The 17,132-nt window shown below is 44.2% G+C and overlaps 1 protein-coding gene across 4 annotated transcripts in view; it reads right to left on the bottom strand.

The window, feature by feature from the left end:
* The window catches only part of LOC134339243 (adhesion G protein-coupled receptor E2-like), a 92,031-nt gene that overhangs the window by 17,279 nt on the left and 57,620 nt on the right, over positions 1 to 17,132 (bottom strand). For all 4 annotated transcript variants that reach the window (XR_010016367.1, XM_063035587.1, XM_063035589.1 and 1 more), the window contains exons 9-13: positions 11,448 to 11,579; positions 9,430 to 9,515; positions 7,472 to 7,558; positions 2,269 to 2,443; positions 265 to 384 (exon numbers count right to left, since the gene is read on the bottom strand). Coding sequence is in view for 3 of the 4 variants with exons in the window: in XM_063035587.1 (XP_062891657.1) it covers positions 265 to 384; positions 2,269 to 2,443; positions 7,472 to 7,558; positions 9,430 to 9,515; positions 11,448 to 11,579 (600 nt within the window). In the remaining variant the exon portion in view is untranslated. The remainder of the gene's footprint in view (positions 1 to 264; positions 385 to 2,268; positions 2,444 to 7,471; positions 7,559 to 9,429; positions 9,516 to 11,447; positions 11,580 to 17,132) is intronic.

The raw sequence follows: 17,132 nt of genomic DNA, 5'->3' as shown, positions 1-17,132 counted from the left end.
AAAAACAGTGGCCAAGCACTGCTCATTCTGAATTACATTTGATTTCTACTCAAGGCAGAATTGTCTTCACTGAGGATTACACAATAAGGCCAAACACAGCAGCATATTTTGATTTAGGGGAACAGAGACTGATCCCACGGAGTAATAGTTCAGTCCAACAACTTGGGCAAGGTAGAACATCCCCTGTAAATGAGTCTGTAAATCCCTGGCCAAACTCATCCTTATACCTTGTACGCAAGCATGGGAAAGAGACAGAAAATTTACCAGTGTTATTTCCTCCAGCAATGGTTCTCCAGTCAATCTCAAAGGAATTATTCTGAGTTTCCAATTTCACCAGTTGGTCTGCACCCGCATTGTTCCTTTCAGGCACCATGACCTTAAGAACTATGAGTAAAGGTAAAGTAAGGTGAAGCATTCAGAGGCAAAAAGGACTTTTTTTCTTTCTCTCTCTCTCTCTACTCTACCTCTCTACCTCTGTGAATAATACTTCTCTGCAAATTCTTGATCGGGCTTTCTGAGAATCCCACCTGATGGATATAATTTGCAATTGGGCTTTCTTGGGCTGAGTTAGCTTATTGTAGCAAGAAAACAATGAGTCTCAGTTCCCACAGAACTGAGAGAAAATACTCATGCATGTTCTTCACTGTCTGGTGGCACTGATCAAAAGCAGGTAAAATGATAAATTCTGACTCAAGTGTGTTAGATCCCCAGGTCTAATATCTTATCAGCACTTGTTATCTGTGACACAGGCAGTGATCTCCCACTTCCATATTGTGAGCACAGAAATTACACTGACTTTTCATGACTTCAGTCTTTTTCTCAACTTTAGAATGGCCTCCAAGATGTTATTTTTGAAGAGTGGTGGAACTTCTATAAAGGATGATTGAGTTACTTTGTGTTTGGTTACCATGTTTAGAGGAAGTGCAGAGAAGATAGAGCAGGAAGATGCAGTCAATGAGGAACATCAGATCCATTGACAGACCAGAGAATGTGGCATTGTTCTTCTTTAGTAGTGAAGGTTGAGAGATAATTTGATAAAAACCTTCAAGAATGACATTGTTTTGGGAAGAGTGTCTGAAGAGAAAGTTCTTCCATTGAAGAAATGTGGAGAACCAACAACCAGAGTTTTAAGAGTGACTATTGTAGAACGAGGGCTGCCAGGGGAGAAACCCTTTCCACACAGTGAGTGGTCACAGAACTCACTGCATGGATAGGAAGTGGAACTGTTTCATTATGAGCTTTCAATTGGGAAAAAACATTCAATGTTGGAGAGAAAATAATTACAGGGCTATTGAGAAACACGAGGATGACTGGACTGTAATGCCCTTGTCGAGGCCTAGCATGTGTTCAATAGAATGGCCTTCTGCACAGTACGATAGTACTGTATTGGTGAATACCTTGGAGTGTTGCAGACAGTGAGGACACAAAGAGATAAAATAACCCATTATATAATGTGAATGAGTGTTTGGGGATAATCTTATCTGGAACATTTGGTATAATTCTCCTGGTCTTCTATGACATAGTGCTTGGTATTCCCACCAACAGAGCAAATCATAGAATGTCCCATACAAAATGAGGCACCTCTGACAGTGCAGCACCCCCTCAATTCTGCACTGGATGGGAGCCTAGACATTGTGCTCAACAGACAGCAGTGAGGGTGAGAACAGAGAGAATAGGACTACACTTAGTTGCTGGCAAAGTCAGCACCATACAAGCAAGAAACAGCCTCTTTCATCGATCATTTCTGCAGAGTTCTGGGAAACAGGAAACCTGGCTGACAGTGATCTCTTTATCAGACTTCCTGGGATGATGTCATAACAGGTGCAACACATGAGAACTGACTATCAGTGACACAGCATGTTTCAGCACAGCCTTCCAAAGCAACCTCATGAAATCAGAAATAAAAACAGAAAATGTTGGTAAGTTCAGCAGGTCAGGCAGAAACACTAGAATGTGAAACAGTTAACTTCTTCAACATGAACATTAACTGTTTCTCTTTCCATGGACGCTGTCTGACCAGTCAACTACTTCCAATATTTTCCTTTCTTCCATATTTCCAGTCGCTTGGTTGAATTTTAAACTTTAGACATATTAAACAAAGATTTCTATTAACAGCCAACATGTTAATTATTTTCAAAACCAGATGATTATTGAGAAAATAATCTCCACATTTCCTTCCCTTAACCTGAAACTAGTTTCACAAACTTGATAACTAGCAAACAGGACCTTTGCTCCAGTAGTCAATGTTTCCAGTGTACAATACTTTACCAAAGGAGCTTGTTTCTATGGTCTGTGGTTTTGAAGTGTTTTGTTTCAGAGCAATGGCCATTGCCATGTTCTCCAAGAGGTCCACTGTGGCCGTTGCCACCTTTAGCCTTTGAGTGGTGTCCATGCTATCCAGCCGCGAACTATTAAGAACATTGTTTACAAATGTCGTCAAATCCTATAGATAGAAACATAGAAACATAGAAAATAGGTGCAGGAGTAGGCCATTCGGCCCTTCGAGCCTGCACCGCCATTTATTATGATCATGGCTGATCATCCAACTCAGAACCCAGCCTTCCCTCCATACCCCCTGACCCCTGTAGCCACAAGGGCCATATCTAACTTCCTTTTAAACATAGCTAATGAACTGGCCTCAACAGTTTGCTGTGGCAGAGAATTCCACAGATTCACCACTCTCTGTGTGAAGAAGTTTTTCCTAACCTCGGTCCTAAAAGGCTTCCCCTCTATCCTCAAACTGTGACCCCTCGTTCTAGACCTCCCCAACATCGGGAACAATCTTCCTGCATCTAGCCTGTCCAATCCCTTTAGGATCTTATACGTTTCAATCAGATCCCCCCTCAATCTTCTAAATTCCAACGAGTACAAGCCCAGTTCATCCAGTCTTTCTTCATATGAAAGACCTGCCATCCCAGGAATCAATCTGGTGAACCTTCTTTGTACTCCCTCTATGGCAAAGATGTCTTTCCTCAGATTAGGGGACCAAAACTGCACACAATACTCCAGGTGTGGTCTCACCAAGGCCTTGTACAACTGCAGTAGTACCTCCCTGCTCCTGTACTCGAATCCTCTCGCTATAAATGCCAGCATACCGTTCGCCTTTTTCACCGCCTGCTGTACCTGCATGCCCACTTTCAATGACTGGTGTATAATGACACCCAGGTCTCGTTGCACCTCCCCTTTTCCTAATCGGCCACCATTCAGATAATAATCTGTTTTCCTATTTTTGCCACCAAAGTGGATAACTTCACATTTATCCACATTAAATTGCATCTGCCATGAGTTTGCCCACTCACCCAACCTATCCAAGTCACCCTGCATCCTCTTAGCATCCTCCTCACTGCTAACACTGCCACCCAGCTTCGTGTCATCCGCAAACTTGGAGATGCTGCATTTAATTCCCTCATCCAAGTCATTAATATATATTGTAAACAACTGGGGTCCCAGCACTGAGCCTTGCGGTACCCCACTAGTCACCGCCTGCCATTCTGAAAAGGTCCCGTTTATTCCCACTCTTTGCTTCCTGTCTGCTAACCAATTCTCCACCCACACCAATACCTTACCCCCAATACCGTGTGCTTTAAGTTTGCACACTAATCTCCTATGTGGGACCTTGTCAAAAGCCTTTTGAAAATCCAAATATACCACATCCACTGGTTCTCCCCTATCCACTCTACTAGTTACATCCTCAAAAAATTCTATGAGATTCGTCAGACATGATTTTCCTTTCACAAATCCATGCTGACTTTGTCCGATCATTTCACCGCTTTCCAAATGTGCTGTTATCACATCCTTGATAACTGACTCCAGCAGTTTCCCCACCACCGACGTTAGGCTAACCGGCCTATAATTCCCCGGTTTCTCTCTCCCTCCTTTTTTAAAAAGTGGGGTTACATTAGCCACCCTCCAATCCTCAGGAACTAGTCCAGAATCTAACGAGTTTTGAAAAATTATCACTAATGCATCCACTATTTCTTGGGCCACTTCCTTAAGCACTCTGGGATGCAGACCATCTGGCCCTGGGGATTTATCTGCCTTCAATCCCTTCAATTTACCTAACACCACTTCCCTACTAACATGTATTTCGCTCAGTTCCTCCATCTCACTGGACCCTCTGTCCCTTACTATTTCTGGAAGATTATTTATGTCCTCCTTAGTGAAGACAGAACCAAAGTAATTATTCAATTGGTCTGCCATGTCCTTGCTCCCCATAATCAATTCACCTGTTTCTGTTTGCAGGGGACCTACATTTGTCTTTATCAGTCTTTTCCTTTTTACATATCTATAAAAGCTTTTACAGATGAAAAGGAACACTTAATAAATTGAGAAGCAAAATACTACAGATGCTGGATGTAAAAAAAAAATGGAAAATAATGGTCTTTCAATGAAGGATCATTCAGCAAGAACATTAATTCTGTTTCCCTCTCCACAGATGCTGGCTGACATGCAGAGTCCAGCAATCTCCATTTGCCGTTCCCCCAGTTCTGTGGAAGGGTGACAGACACAAAATGTTGACTGGTCTCTCTTTCCACCGATACTGCCAGACTGGCTGAGTTTTTCCAGCATGTTCTACTTTAGTAGGGAGTAGTGATGGAAAGAGTGAGTACCTTCATGTTCCTGGGTGTCGACATCTTAGACATTCTATTCTGGGCCCAATACATTAATAAAGGCACATCAGTAGCTGTACTTCATTTGAAGTTTGAGAGATTTGGTATGTCACCAAAGGTTCCAGCAGATTTATTCAATGAATTCTAACGAGTTGCAGTACTGCCTTAAATGGAGGCTCAAATAACAGGACTGAAAGAGACTGAAAAGGGTTGTACACTCCGCCAGACTTATCATGGTACAACCCTCCCCACCACTGAGGATATCTTCAAAAGGTAGTGCCTCAGGAATGCAGCATCCATCATTCATGACCATCGCCACCAGGACATGCTCTCTTCTCATAACTACTATCAAGGAGGCAGAGAAGCTGAAAGATGCTCACTCAACATTTCAGGAACAGCTTCTTTCAATACCATCAGATTTCTGAATGGTCTGTGAACTCATGAACACTACTTCGATATTCCTCTCTTGCCCTATTTATTTATCATAATTTTAAAGTTCAAAGTTCAAAGTACATTTAATATCAAAATATATATACATTATACAACCTTAAGATTAGTTTCCTTAGAGGCAGTCACAAAACAAAGAAACCCAATAGAGCTCATTCAAAATGAGGACTGTCAAATTATTATAATAATTAGTTATGTCTTGTACTGTACTACTACTCAAAACAACAGATTTCACGACATGCCAGTGATTCTGTGATTCTCAACACTGAACTGACTCCACAACCAATAGACTCTCTTTCAAGGACTCTACTACTCAGTGTTATTTAATTACATTTTTCATTATTTACATAATTTCTTTTCTTTTGCACATTGGTCACCCTTTGTTATTTATAGTTTTTAATAAATTCTATCGTATTTTTTTATTTTCCAGTGAATGTCTGCAAGGAAATAAACCTCAGTGTTGTATATGGTGACATATATGTACTTTGATTTTAAATTTACTTTGAACATTGGCAATTCGATTAGCTTTCCAAGACTATTGATTTCCCTGGGACTACTGAAAGCCTACCTTTCAGAAGTTCTCTTCTTTATGGAAGGATTTGTATCCCTTCCTGTTTTTATTCCTACTGCACTAATTGTTGAATCTTTCTCCACCTTTTTTCTCCCCTTCTACTCCACTCCCTTTTTCTCTCCCTTTGCTTTCCATCTTTGACTTCCTTTCTTTCTCCATTGCCTTCTGTTCCTCTGCTCCCACTTTCCCAACCCTTACTCTTTCTCTAGCTCTTCATGACTCCCTTTGCCTTTTCTGTTATCCTCGGGTAACCATCCCAGTGCAGACACTGTGTGGGCAAGATCAATGAACATTGTCCCGTAAAGCTGTCATTTCCAATCCTGTGCTGCTCTGGATGTTGGTGCATCTTCTGCAGCAACACACACTACAAGCTGGAGGAACTCAGTGGCTGTCAGGCAGCATCTATGGAGGGAAATGGAGAGTCAACATATCTGGTCAAGCCCTTTCATCGGAGCTGGGCTTCTGCGATTCTGGGATGCAAATGCATTTTCTAGTGTTACCTCATTCTACCCAGATTCAATGTCTACTTAGGACACCTGTATCTCCAGTACATCTGTTCAACTGCCCATATTACAGCGTGGCAGAAATACAAGGCACATCAGATTGGCGGATGAAGAAACCCTCACCACATTTAGAAAGCACGATGCCAACACTGAGATGGGATGGGGTTGAATCGCACAGATACAATGGGCAGAATGGCCTCCTGTTGTGTTGTGAATATCCTATGATTCTGAGAGAAAGGTGCTATAAGGACATACCGCCATTCTGTAACACCCATGTGATCTAACTCCATCTGGTGACAATTCCCCCATCCCGTTACGACCTTCAGTAAACATCTTGGGTTTAGAATCAATCTTTGACCCAGCATTGATGGGTCACTGAGGAGTGTTCTGAGTTTCCACCACCATCTGAGTATACAAGTCTTTTCAAATTTCACTGCTGAAAGACATGGCTCTAACTTTCAGACTCTGCCCTCTTGTTCTGGATCTTCCTCTGCTCTCCCTACCCCGTCCACACCCCACACTCCCTCCCTTCACATCTGCTCCTCTCTAGCTCTGTTTTCCATAATACACAGATCATAGCACAGTACAGCACAGGAACAGGCCATTCAGCCCACAATATCTGTGCTGAACATGATGCCAAATTAAAACGAAGTCTCTTTGGTATCCACATGATCTATATCCCTCCATTCCCTGAAACTTCATGTGTTTATTGAATAGTGCAAAAACACCACTATTCCCACCATTACATCTGGCAGCCTGTTCCTGACATCCAACACTCTGTGTGAAAACCTGTCCCACACATCTGTTTTAAACTTCCCCACTCTCACCTTGAATGTATGTCCTACAGTATTTGACATTTCTACCCTGAGAGGAAGATTCTGACTGTTCACTCTATCTCTGCCTCTGATGCTCCAGAGAAAATGACCCAAGTTTGCCCAACGTCTTCTTATAGATTGTAATGTGAAAACAACAAATCACCTTGCCAGTTCTGGCAGAAAATATCCCCCCCTCCCCCAGGTAGTGTACTTTTTAGATACAGTATCTTTGCCTCTCTTTCTGACAATGTATTCAAGATCCTCTGGCTGAGGAAAGTGCCTGTTCAATTTCCTTCCCAACTTTCTTCCAAATACTTCTTGTCCATTGTTACTGATGTTTCTGGAGAGGTGAACAGACCTTTATATATCTTCAGTGCTCTCTGCTCCAAGAAAGCCAACTTTATCAATCATTCCTCATCAAAATCCTCCTGACTATATCCTTCTAAATATCCTCTTTACTCTCTCCACCTCAGGAACACACCATTCTTACCCCAGGATAAAATTGTTGGGCTTTTAGTTCCTTACCTTGGTATCGTTTTTCCTACTGAAATTCTGACAGATTTTATCACGGTAGCAATCAGCTAAATTCAGCACGTCTTCTGCAGAGTTTAACTGGGCAGAGGAACAAGACAACAGTTAAATATAATGCAACAACCAAACAGAGAAATAATCAAGAGTAACAAGCAATCTGAAAAAAATAATGTCTGAAAATGAAGCCCCTAAAACTCAAACACGAGGAAGTCTGCAGACACTGGAATTTCAAGCAACACACATAAAAGTTGCTGGTGAACGCAGCAGGCCAGCCAGCATCCATAGGAAGAGGTACAGTCAACGTTTCAGGCCGAGACCCTTCGTCAGGACTAACTGAAAGAAGAGCTGGTAACAGATTTGAAAGTGGGAGGGGGAGGGGGAGATCCAAAATGATAGGAGAAGACAGGAGGGGGAGGGATGGAGCCAAGAGCTGGACAGTTGATTGGCAAAAGGGATATGAAAGAATCATGGGGCAGGAGGTGTAGAGAGAAAGAAAAGGGGAAGGGGGGGAAGCCCAGAGGATGGGTAAGGAGTATAGTGAGAGGCACAAAAAAGAGAGAGAGAAAAAAATTAATAATAATAATAAATAAATAAATAAATAAATAACGGATGGGGTACGAAGGGAGGGTGGGGCATTAACGGAAGTTTGAGAAGTCAATGTTCATGCCATCAGGTTGGAGGCTTCCCAGACGGAATATAAGATGTTCCTTCAACCTGAGTGTGGCTTCATCTTTACAGTAGAGGAGGCCGTGGATAGACATATCGGAATGGGAATAGGACATGGAATTAAAATGTGTGGCCACTGGGATATCCTGCTTTCTCTGGCAGACAGAGGGTAGGTGTTCAGCGAAACGGTCTCCCAGCCTGCATCGGGTCTCGCCAATATATAGAAAGCTGCATCGGGAGCACCGGACGCAGTGTATCACCCCAGCCGACTCACAGGTGAAGCTTCGCCTCACCTGGAAGGACTGTCTGGGGCCCTGAATGGTGGTAAGGGAGGAAGTGTAAGGGCATGTGTAGCACTTGTTCCGCTTGCAAGGATAATTGCCGGAAGGGAGATCTGTGGGAAGGGATGGGGGGGGCGGGGCGAGAATGGACAAGGGAGTCACGTAGGGAGCGATCTCTGCGGAAAGCAGAGAGAGGAGAGGAGGGAAGGATGTGCTTAGTGGTGGGATCCCGCTGGAGGTGGCAGAAATTACGGAGAATTATATGTTGGACCCGGAGGCCCATTGAATCCATGCCCCCATCAACCACCTATTTACACTAATCTTGCATTCATCCCGTTTCTTATCCACTCCATATTCCCAACCACTGCCCTCAAACAGTAGCTTTCATTCACAACACCGGGGACATTTTACAGTGGCCAACTATGCAGCAGAACTCAACATGTTTGGGATGTGGGAGGAAACTGGAACAAGTGGAAGAAACTCACACAAACACAGGGAGAAGATGCAAACTCCACCCAATGTCAGGGTGGAACCTGGGTCTCTGGTGTGGCTTCACTAATCAGTAGAGTACTCCGTTTACCTCCCATATCCCAAAGAAGTGCAGGTCAGTCGGTTAATTGCCTGCTGCGAATTGCCCTCGGCGAGGGGTTGAATTTAAGGGAAAGCAGATGGAATGAAAAGGAATGAGTGTTGGATTAGTGTAAATTGGGATGGGCAACAAACATTTGCCGTGGCACCAACACCCATATCAAGAGAGTGAATTTAAACATGTGGTCGCTGGTCAAATGTAAAAGTAGCAAACTGGAATTACACAGAAAGTTCTCACAAAGACTGAGGAACAGTGTTTAATCTGATGGGTGAGGAAAAGAGGCATATGTAGAAAAGGGTGATGGACAGAAACAGGGAGAGTGATACATCTAGTGAGGAAAACATTCCTATAGATCCACGTCTGGGGTTAATGGAAGTTAAGTTTGAATCTTGAAGAAACGGAGTGAGTTCTCATACCTGCTGGGAGTTTGCTGAATAATCCAGGTTGCACTGCGACAGCGTAGAGTTCTGCTTCTCAGAGTCAGGACAGGAAAGTGGATCAACTGGAATGAAAATGGCATTTTAGAGATCTGTGCATCCACCTGGCAACTCTACCACTGCCTTCCTGGTGTTCACCAATCAGGGAGCGAAGCGCTGATCTCTGTAACTCCAAGCTGATGTACTCCCACAATGAGCAGCATCAGACCCAGACACACCGTACTGTGACTTGGCGCCACATCTTCCTGGTCCCAAGAAAAAAACTGTGAATGACTCGCCCAAGCCCACGCCCACTGGCACCCAAAGGAATTGATACCCCTAGCTGGCATTGTACTTGTAATGTTGGCACAAGCCACACTAACGAGGAAATGTTAGTATGGGCCTCATTGTTGGTTTGGGAGGGACAATTTGTCAACATCTCCACAGCCGTGAAACCAGTTAAATGTCGAAGTGATCCGCCCTCTCAGGTTGGAGGAGCAACACCTCATATTCTGTCTGGTTAGCCTCCAACCTGACAGCATAAAGATTAAATTCTCAAACTTCCAGTAATTTCTCAGCCTCCCCCTTCTCTCTTTTTCCGTTCCCCACTCTGGCTCTCTTCTTATCCCTTCTGTTCTCCTCAGCAACCTATCATCTCCCTCTGGTGTCCCTCCTCCTCCCCTTTCTCCCTCAGTTCACTCTTCTCTCCTATAAGCTTTCCTCTTCTTCGTCCCGATTTACTCTCTCCACCTCTCACCCCCCAGCTTCTTACTTCATACCCCTCCCCGTCCCACCTACATTCTCCCTCACCTGCCTTTACCAATCACCCATCAGCTTGTCCCCTTCCCTTTCCCATCTTCTTATTCTGGCTTCTTCACACTTCCTCTCCGGTCCCGATGAAGGGTCTCAGCCCAAAATGACAACTGTTTATTTTTCTTATTAGATGCTCCCTGACCGATGAGTTCCTCCAACATTTTCTGTGTGAGACATCAGGACCCATGTTTGATTTAAAGTTGTTTCAATGGGCTGGGGTGAGATCATTCAGCACCAAGTGACAAGCTGCTGAATTTAATTATCTTCTTTATACGTTAAATAATCTTGTCCACACTCCCCCATCTCCACAATCCCATTCTCTGCTCACTCATCACCTTCCCACCACTCACAGGGACCAGTCTAACTTGTTCCTCCTGCGACTGACCTGAGGACTGGAGCCAGTGGTATGAGCATCTGGGGTGAGCTGCCCGTGTCTGAGATCAGTCTCTGGATTGGGGCTCTGGGGTCATGAGGAATTCCTCATCAGAGGGCTGCAGACCTTTGGAATTCAGTGAGCCGTGGCTTCCCAAAATGCTATGTAAATTCAAGGCTGAACTTTGTAGTCCTTTGGACACCAAAGGTGCCGGGGATCGGACGGAGTCATGGAGTTTGGGGTGGGTTGTGGGGAGATGAACAATGGCCCTCTAGTGGAGCAAAGGGCTTGAGGACTGGGAGTCGGCAGAATCGTGGGGACTGTCTTCTCTGTATTAACAATTGATCATATCATCGAAGAATGTGCAGCGAAGAAGAGGAGGGGATTTGAGAGAAGGGCCAAAGCACAGGAACAAGAGTCGGGATGTATCCAGGCAGCGTGCAAAAAGGGAAGAGACCCTGATAAAGACAAGAGAAGCTTCCTTTACCATGCGTGAACACTTTAATCTTAACCCCTTTAACCAACAACAAAGGGCGGATGATACAGGCTTTCAAGAAACCCCCGAGAGGACCCCATGTTATACAAGAAGACTACAAGTCCTGATCGATTCTGGCGCTGCAGTATCATCTGTACTCCCTTATGTGGCATTACTTAAAGGCAGTATAAGTATTAATACTGCAGGAATAGCTGGAGTTTCTATGATAGAACTCCGTACGAGCCGGTCTTTGAAACACAAATTCTTTTTTTCTTGCATGGGTTCTCCATGACTTGTGTACTGTTTCCAGCATTGTTTGTTTTGATTCTCAGCTCTCAGTAATCACTCTATTTTCACCTGTACAGGCCAGCTGAGTGTCTCCCTGTTTCTGGTGATATCCCGCTTTGCAGACGCAGTAAAAAGACCCAAAGGAGTTGCGACAGGTCGTGTTCACTCCGCACGCATTTTTATCCTGGCATTCATCCACATCTGTTGTAGAGAGGAACAGAGGTACAAATATTACCAACACAAATGTAGTCATAGTGTCATAGAGGACTACAGGTCAGAAACAGGCCTTGCTGCCCATCGAGTCTGTGCTGAACTGTTATTCTGACTAGCTCCATTGACCTGCACCCAGAACATAGCCCTCCATACCCCACCCCCCCCATCTATGTACTTATTCAAATTACTGTTAAATGTTGAAATTGAACCCGCTTCCAATACTTCCACTGGCAGCTCGTTCCACTCTCACTCCACCCTCTGAGTGAAGATGATGAAAATTACAAGGACAGATCTTGACTGGAAAGTGAATGGTGTATGGAGTCCCACAGGAGCTTCCCTCATATCTTTGTTCCACGTACCCTACATCACACATTATTAACCATTTTCTTATACTTTATACTTTATTGTCACCAAACAATTCATACTAGAACATACAATCATCACAGCGATATTTGATTCTGCGCTTCCTGCTCCCTAGATTACAAATATTAAATATTAAAAATAGTGAAAAATAGTAAATATTAAATATTTAAATTATAACTCATAAATAGAAAATAGAAAAATGGAAAGTAAGGTAGTGCAAAAAAAGCCGAGAGGCAGGTCTGGATGTTTGGAGGGCACGGCCCAGATCCAGGTCAGGATCCGTTCAGCAGTCTTATCACAGTTGGAAAGAAGCTGTTCCCAAATCTGGCTGTACGAGTCTTCAAGCCCCTGAGCCTTCTCCCGGAGGGAAGAGGGACGAAAAGTGTGATGGCTGGGTGGGTCGAGTCCTTGATTATCCTGGCAGCACTGCTCCGACAGCGTGCGGTGTAAAGTGAGTCCACGGATGGAAGATTGGTTTGTGTGATGTGCTGCGCTGTGTTCATGATCTTCTGCAGCTTCTACCAGTCTTGGACAGGATGACTTCCATACCAGGTTGTGATGCACCCTAGAAGAATGCTTTCTACCGTGCATCTATAAAAATTAGTGGGGGTTTTAGGGGACAGGCCAAATTTCTTTAGTTTTCTCAGGAAGTAAAGGCGCTGGTGGGCCTTCTTGGCAGTGAACTCTGCTTGGTTGGACCAAGTCAGGTCATTTGTGATATTGACCCTGAGGAACTTAAAGCTTTTGATCTGTTCCACTTGCGCACCACCGATGTAAATTGGGTCGTGCGGCCCGCTACTCCTTCTGAAGTCAACACCAATTCCTGCATGGATTTCCCTGGATCTAGCATCAGGGAGGCACAGTGCTGCAACTACTACAGATGCTCCTCCACGGGCCCAGCACCCCAGGTCCAATCACAATTCAAATTCCAGCACAGCAGCTGCAATTTAGGAAATGATTTGTCATTGGGACATTTCTCACTAAAATGAACAAGTTGTCTCAAAAGGTCATCTGTAATATCCTCCTGGAATGAGCCCCTGGATTCACGATAGGTGTTCGGTGGTCAAGGCCTGGTGTTTGGTGATCGGTGTGCCCTGGAATCGATGCTGATGATTGAGGTCTGATGGTCCAATCTGAAGTCCAGAAGTCAAGGCCCATTGACTGGGGGAGGAAGAAACCTGGTGTCTGCAGTCCCAAGCCTGGTCCGCTCAATGTCTGCCTGCGATTAAAGGACTGTGTATGTGTGTTGGTGGGAGGGAGGAACTGGGCTTGCTTTTGCTGTTCTTGCTTTGTTACTTTTTGTGTTCTGTGTTGTTCTTCTGAGCATTGTGGGCCTGCTATGTTGGCACTGGAATGTGTGTTGACACTCGTGGTCTGCCCCTAACACAACCTCATGTACGCTGCTTGTTAGCACAAATGACACATTTCACTCTCGGTTTTATCTACCATCGAGAATCTTGAAACCTGAATCTTGGGAATGGAAATATGGTGAGCTTGTTAAGTCTATTCTGCGTGATGAGAACCACTAACGTATAACTCTCAAATTCCCCTGAGCCTGGAAGTAATGCAATGAGAGCATTTTTGGCAAATACAAATCAAGTCTGCAGTAAGTGCTTAGCAGATCAAGTTGCGTCAGAGAACAGGAAGTGTGAAGGGTGAGCACTCTTCAGTGTAGCTGCTTTCATCAGCGTTTTGATACTGAAGTCTACGAGTATAGGCAACTTGGCTCTGCTGTTTCCTTCAGAATTGGCTTGTTCTACTTTATCAGTGTGCAGTTCTTCACACTTCATGACCTCTGACATAACTTGATCTGCTCAGCACTTTTTGCAGACTTGATTTGCATTTCACTCTGAAGAGTTTGCTCAAGAGCTGACTACTTGTATTGGTGCAGTTGTTCTGGTAAAAATGCTCTGAAGTGCTGAGGGTGGGAATTGCCAGACTGTGTAATGGGGAAAGAATTACAAATTCTTTCCAGATCAGGGAGATGAACATTGCAGTTGATGGTGTTTTTCATCTGTTTGATGCCCTTTGCTGTGGTGATAGACTTCACAGGTTTATAAGGTTCAATTACACCAGAAAAAGGCGCTCATTGCTTGAGTTCCAGATCCTTTCATGGGAAATTTGTGAGTTACCACATTGGTGCTTCTCATCACACAGGTTTGTCGAAGCAAGGTCACCATATTTCTATCCTCGAGATTCAGGTTTCAAGATTATTGATTATTTGTCAAGTGTACATAAAACTTTGGAAACAGGAAACCACGCACACTTCTCAGCCCAGTTTTGTATCCTATCAATGTCCCACTGTAACCTCTGACAACACTCCACACTATCCACAACACCCACAACCTTTGTCTTGCCTAGGCTTGCGCCCTTAACTCCTGGTAGAGTCATTGGGGTGCCATCATGACAATCTTTGCACCAGTCTGTTCCATCTGTCACAGTTCTGTGCCAGAACCTGCGTCACCGCAAATGTTTTCCCTGTCCATTCTTTAATGTTCTCCATCCATCTTTTCCTATATCTGCCTCTCCTTCTTTTCCCCTCCATACTTCCTTGTGGAACGGTCTTTGCAAGGCCACTGGATCTTGTTACGTGGCCGTACCATCTCAGCTTTCTTTTCTTCACCTTTGTGAGAAGGTCTTCACGGGGGCCAATGTGGTGCTGGATGGTCTTGCGCACCTGTTCGCTTGTGACGTGGTCCAAGTATGAGATGCCCAAGATGTTGCGATAGCATCTCATTTCCAATGCCTGTATCTTCTTCTGTAGCTCTGCTGTGAGGGTTCATGTCTCGCATGCAACATGCAAGGCATGCAACCTTTGTGTCATCAGCAAATTTACTAATCCATCCCTCCACTTCCTCATCCAGGTCATTTATAAAAATCACAATGAGAAGTGGTCCCAGAACAGATCCCTGAGGCACACCATTGGCCTTGCATGGGGTACCTTATCAAATGCCTTGCTGAAATCCATATACACTACATCTACTGTTCTACCTCCATCAATGTGTTTAGTCACATCCTCAAAAAATTCAATCAGGCTCATAAGGCATGACCTGTCTTTGACAAAGCCATGCTGACTATTCCTAATCATATTATGCCTCTCCAAATGTTCATAAATCCTGCCTCTCAGGACCTTCTCCATCAACTTACCCACCACTGAATTAAGACTCACTGGTCTATCATTTCCTGGGTTATCTCTACTCCCTTTCTTGAATAATGGAACAACTCTCCAATCCTCCAGAACCACTCCTGTCCCCATTGATGATATAAGATCATCGCCAGAGGCTCAGCAATCTCCTTCCTTGCCTCCCATAGTAGCCTGGGGTACTTCTCGTCAAGTCCCAGTGACTTATCCAACTTGACGCTTTCCAAAAGCTCCAGCATATCCTCTTCCTTAATATCTATATGCTCAAGCTTTTCAGTTCGCTGTAAGTCATCCCTGCAATCGCCAAGATCCTTTTCCATAGTGAATACTGAAGCAAAGTATTCATTGAGTACCTCTGCTATCTCCTCCGGTTCCTACACACTTTTCCACTGTCACACTTGATTGGTCCTATTCTCTCACATCTTATCCTTGTGCTCTTCACATACTTGTAGAATGCCTTGGGGTTTTCCTTAATCCTGTCTGCCAAGGCCTTCTCATGGCTCCTTCTGGCTCTCCTAATTTCATTCTTAAGCTCGTTCCTGCTAGCTTTTTAATCTTCCAGAACGCTATTGTTAGGGATACGAATTGACAATAAACTGGACTGGTCAAAGAACACTGAGGCTGTCTACAAGATGGGTCAGAGCCGTCTCTATTTCCTAAGGAGACTGAGGTCCTTTAAAATCTGCCAGACGATGCTGAGGATGTTCTACGAGTCTGTGGTGGCCAGTGCTATCATGTTTGCTGTTGTGTGCTGGGGCAGCAGGCTGAGCGTAGCAGACATCAACAGAATCAACAAACTCATTCGTAAGGCCAGTGATGTTGTGGGGATGGAACTGCACTCTCTGACGGTGGTGTCTGAAAAGAGGATGCTGCCCAAGTTGCATGCCATCTTGGACAATGCCTCCCATCCACTACATAACATACTGGTTGGGCACAGGAGTACATTCAGCCAGAGACTCATTCCACCGAGATGCAACACAGAGCGTCATAGGAAGTCATTCCTGACTGTGGCCATCAAACTTTACAACTCCTCCCTTGGAGGGTCAGACACCCTGAGCCAATAGGCTGGTCCTGGACTTATTTCCTGGCATAATTTACATATTACTATTTAACTATTTATGGTTTTATTACTATTTATTATTTATAGTACAACTGTAACGAAAGCCAATTTCCCCCGGGATCAATAAAGTATGACTATGACTATGACTATTGTTACCTAGGTTTTTGAACCTTTCATAAGCTTTTCTTTTCTTCTTGACTAGATTTACAACAGCCTTTGGACACCACGGTTCCTGTACCCTACCATCCTTTCCCTGTCTCAATGGAATGTACCTATGCAGAACTCCACACAAATATCCCCTGAACATTTGCCACATTTCTGCCATACATTTCCCGGAGAACATCTGTTCCCAATTTATGCTTCCAAGTTCCTGTTTGATTGCCTCATATTTCTCCTTACTCCAATTAAACACTTTCCTAACTTGTCTGTTCCTATCCCTCTCCAATGCTATGTTAAAGGAGATAGGATTGTGATCACTATCTCCAAAATGCTCTCCCACTGAGAGATCTGACGCCTGACCAAGTTCATTTCCCAATACCAGATCAAGTACAGTCTCTCCTCTTGTAGGCTTATCTACATATTTTGTCAAGAAAACTTCCTGAACACACCTAACAAACTCCACCCCATCTAAACCCCTTGCTCTACAGAGATGCCAATCGATATTTGGGAAATCTAACATCTCCACCATGACAACTCTGTTATTATTACACCTTTCCAGAATCTGTCTCCCTATCTGCTCCTCGATGTCTCTTTTACTATTGATCTATAAAAATCCCCCAGTAGAGTTTTTGACCACTTCTTGTTCTTAACTTCCTCCCACATGGACTCAGTAGACAAACCCTTGATGACTTCCTCCTTTTCTACAGCCTTGACACGATCTCTGATCAGCAATGCCATGCCCCCACCTCTTTTGCCTCCCTCCCTGCCCTTTTTGAAACATCTAAAGCCTGGAACTCTAAGTAACCATTCCTGCCCC

The sequence above is a fragment of the Mobula hypostoma genome, chromosome 29, assembly GCF_963921235.1.
Source record: "Mobula hypostoma chromosome 29, sMobHyp1.1, whole genome shotgun sequence".
NCBI classification, from domain to species: domain Eukaryota; kingdom Metazoa; phylum Chordata; class Chondrichthyes; order Myliobatiformes; family Myliobatidae; genus Mobula; species Mobula hypostoma.
Note: the sequence above shows the minus strand (reverse complement) of the source record. Positions and strands in the feature narration are given on the sequence as shown.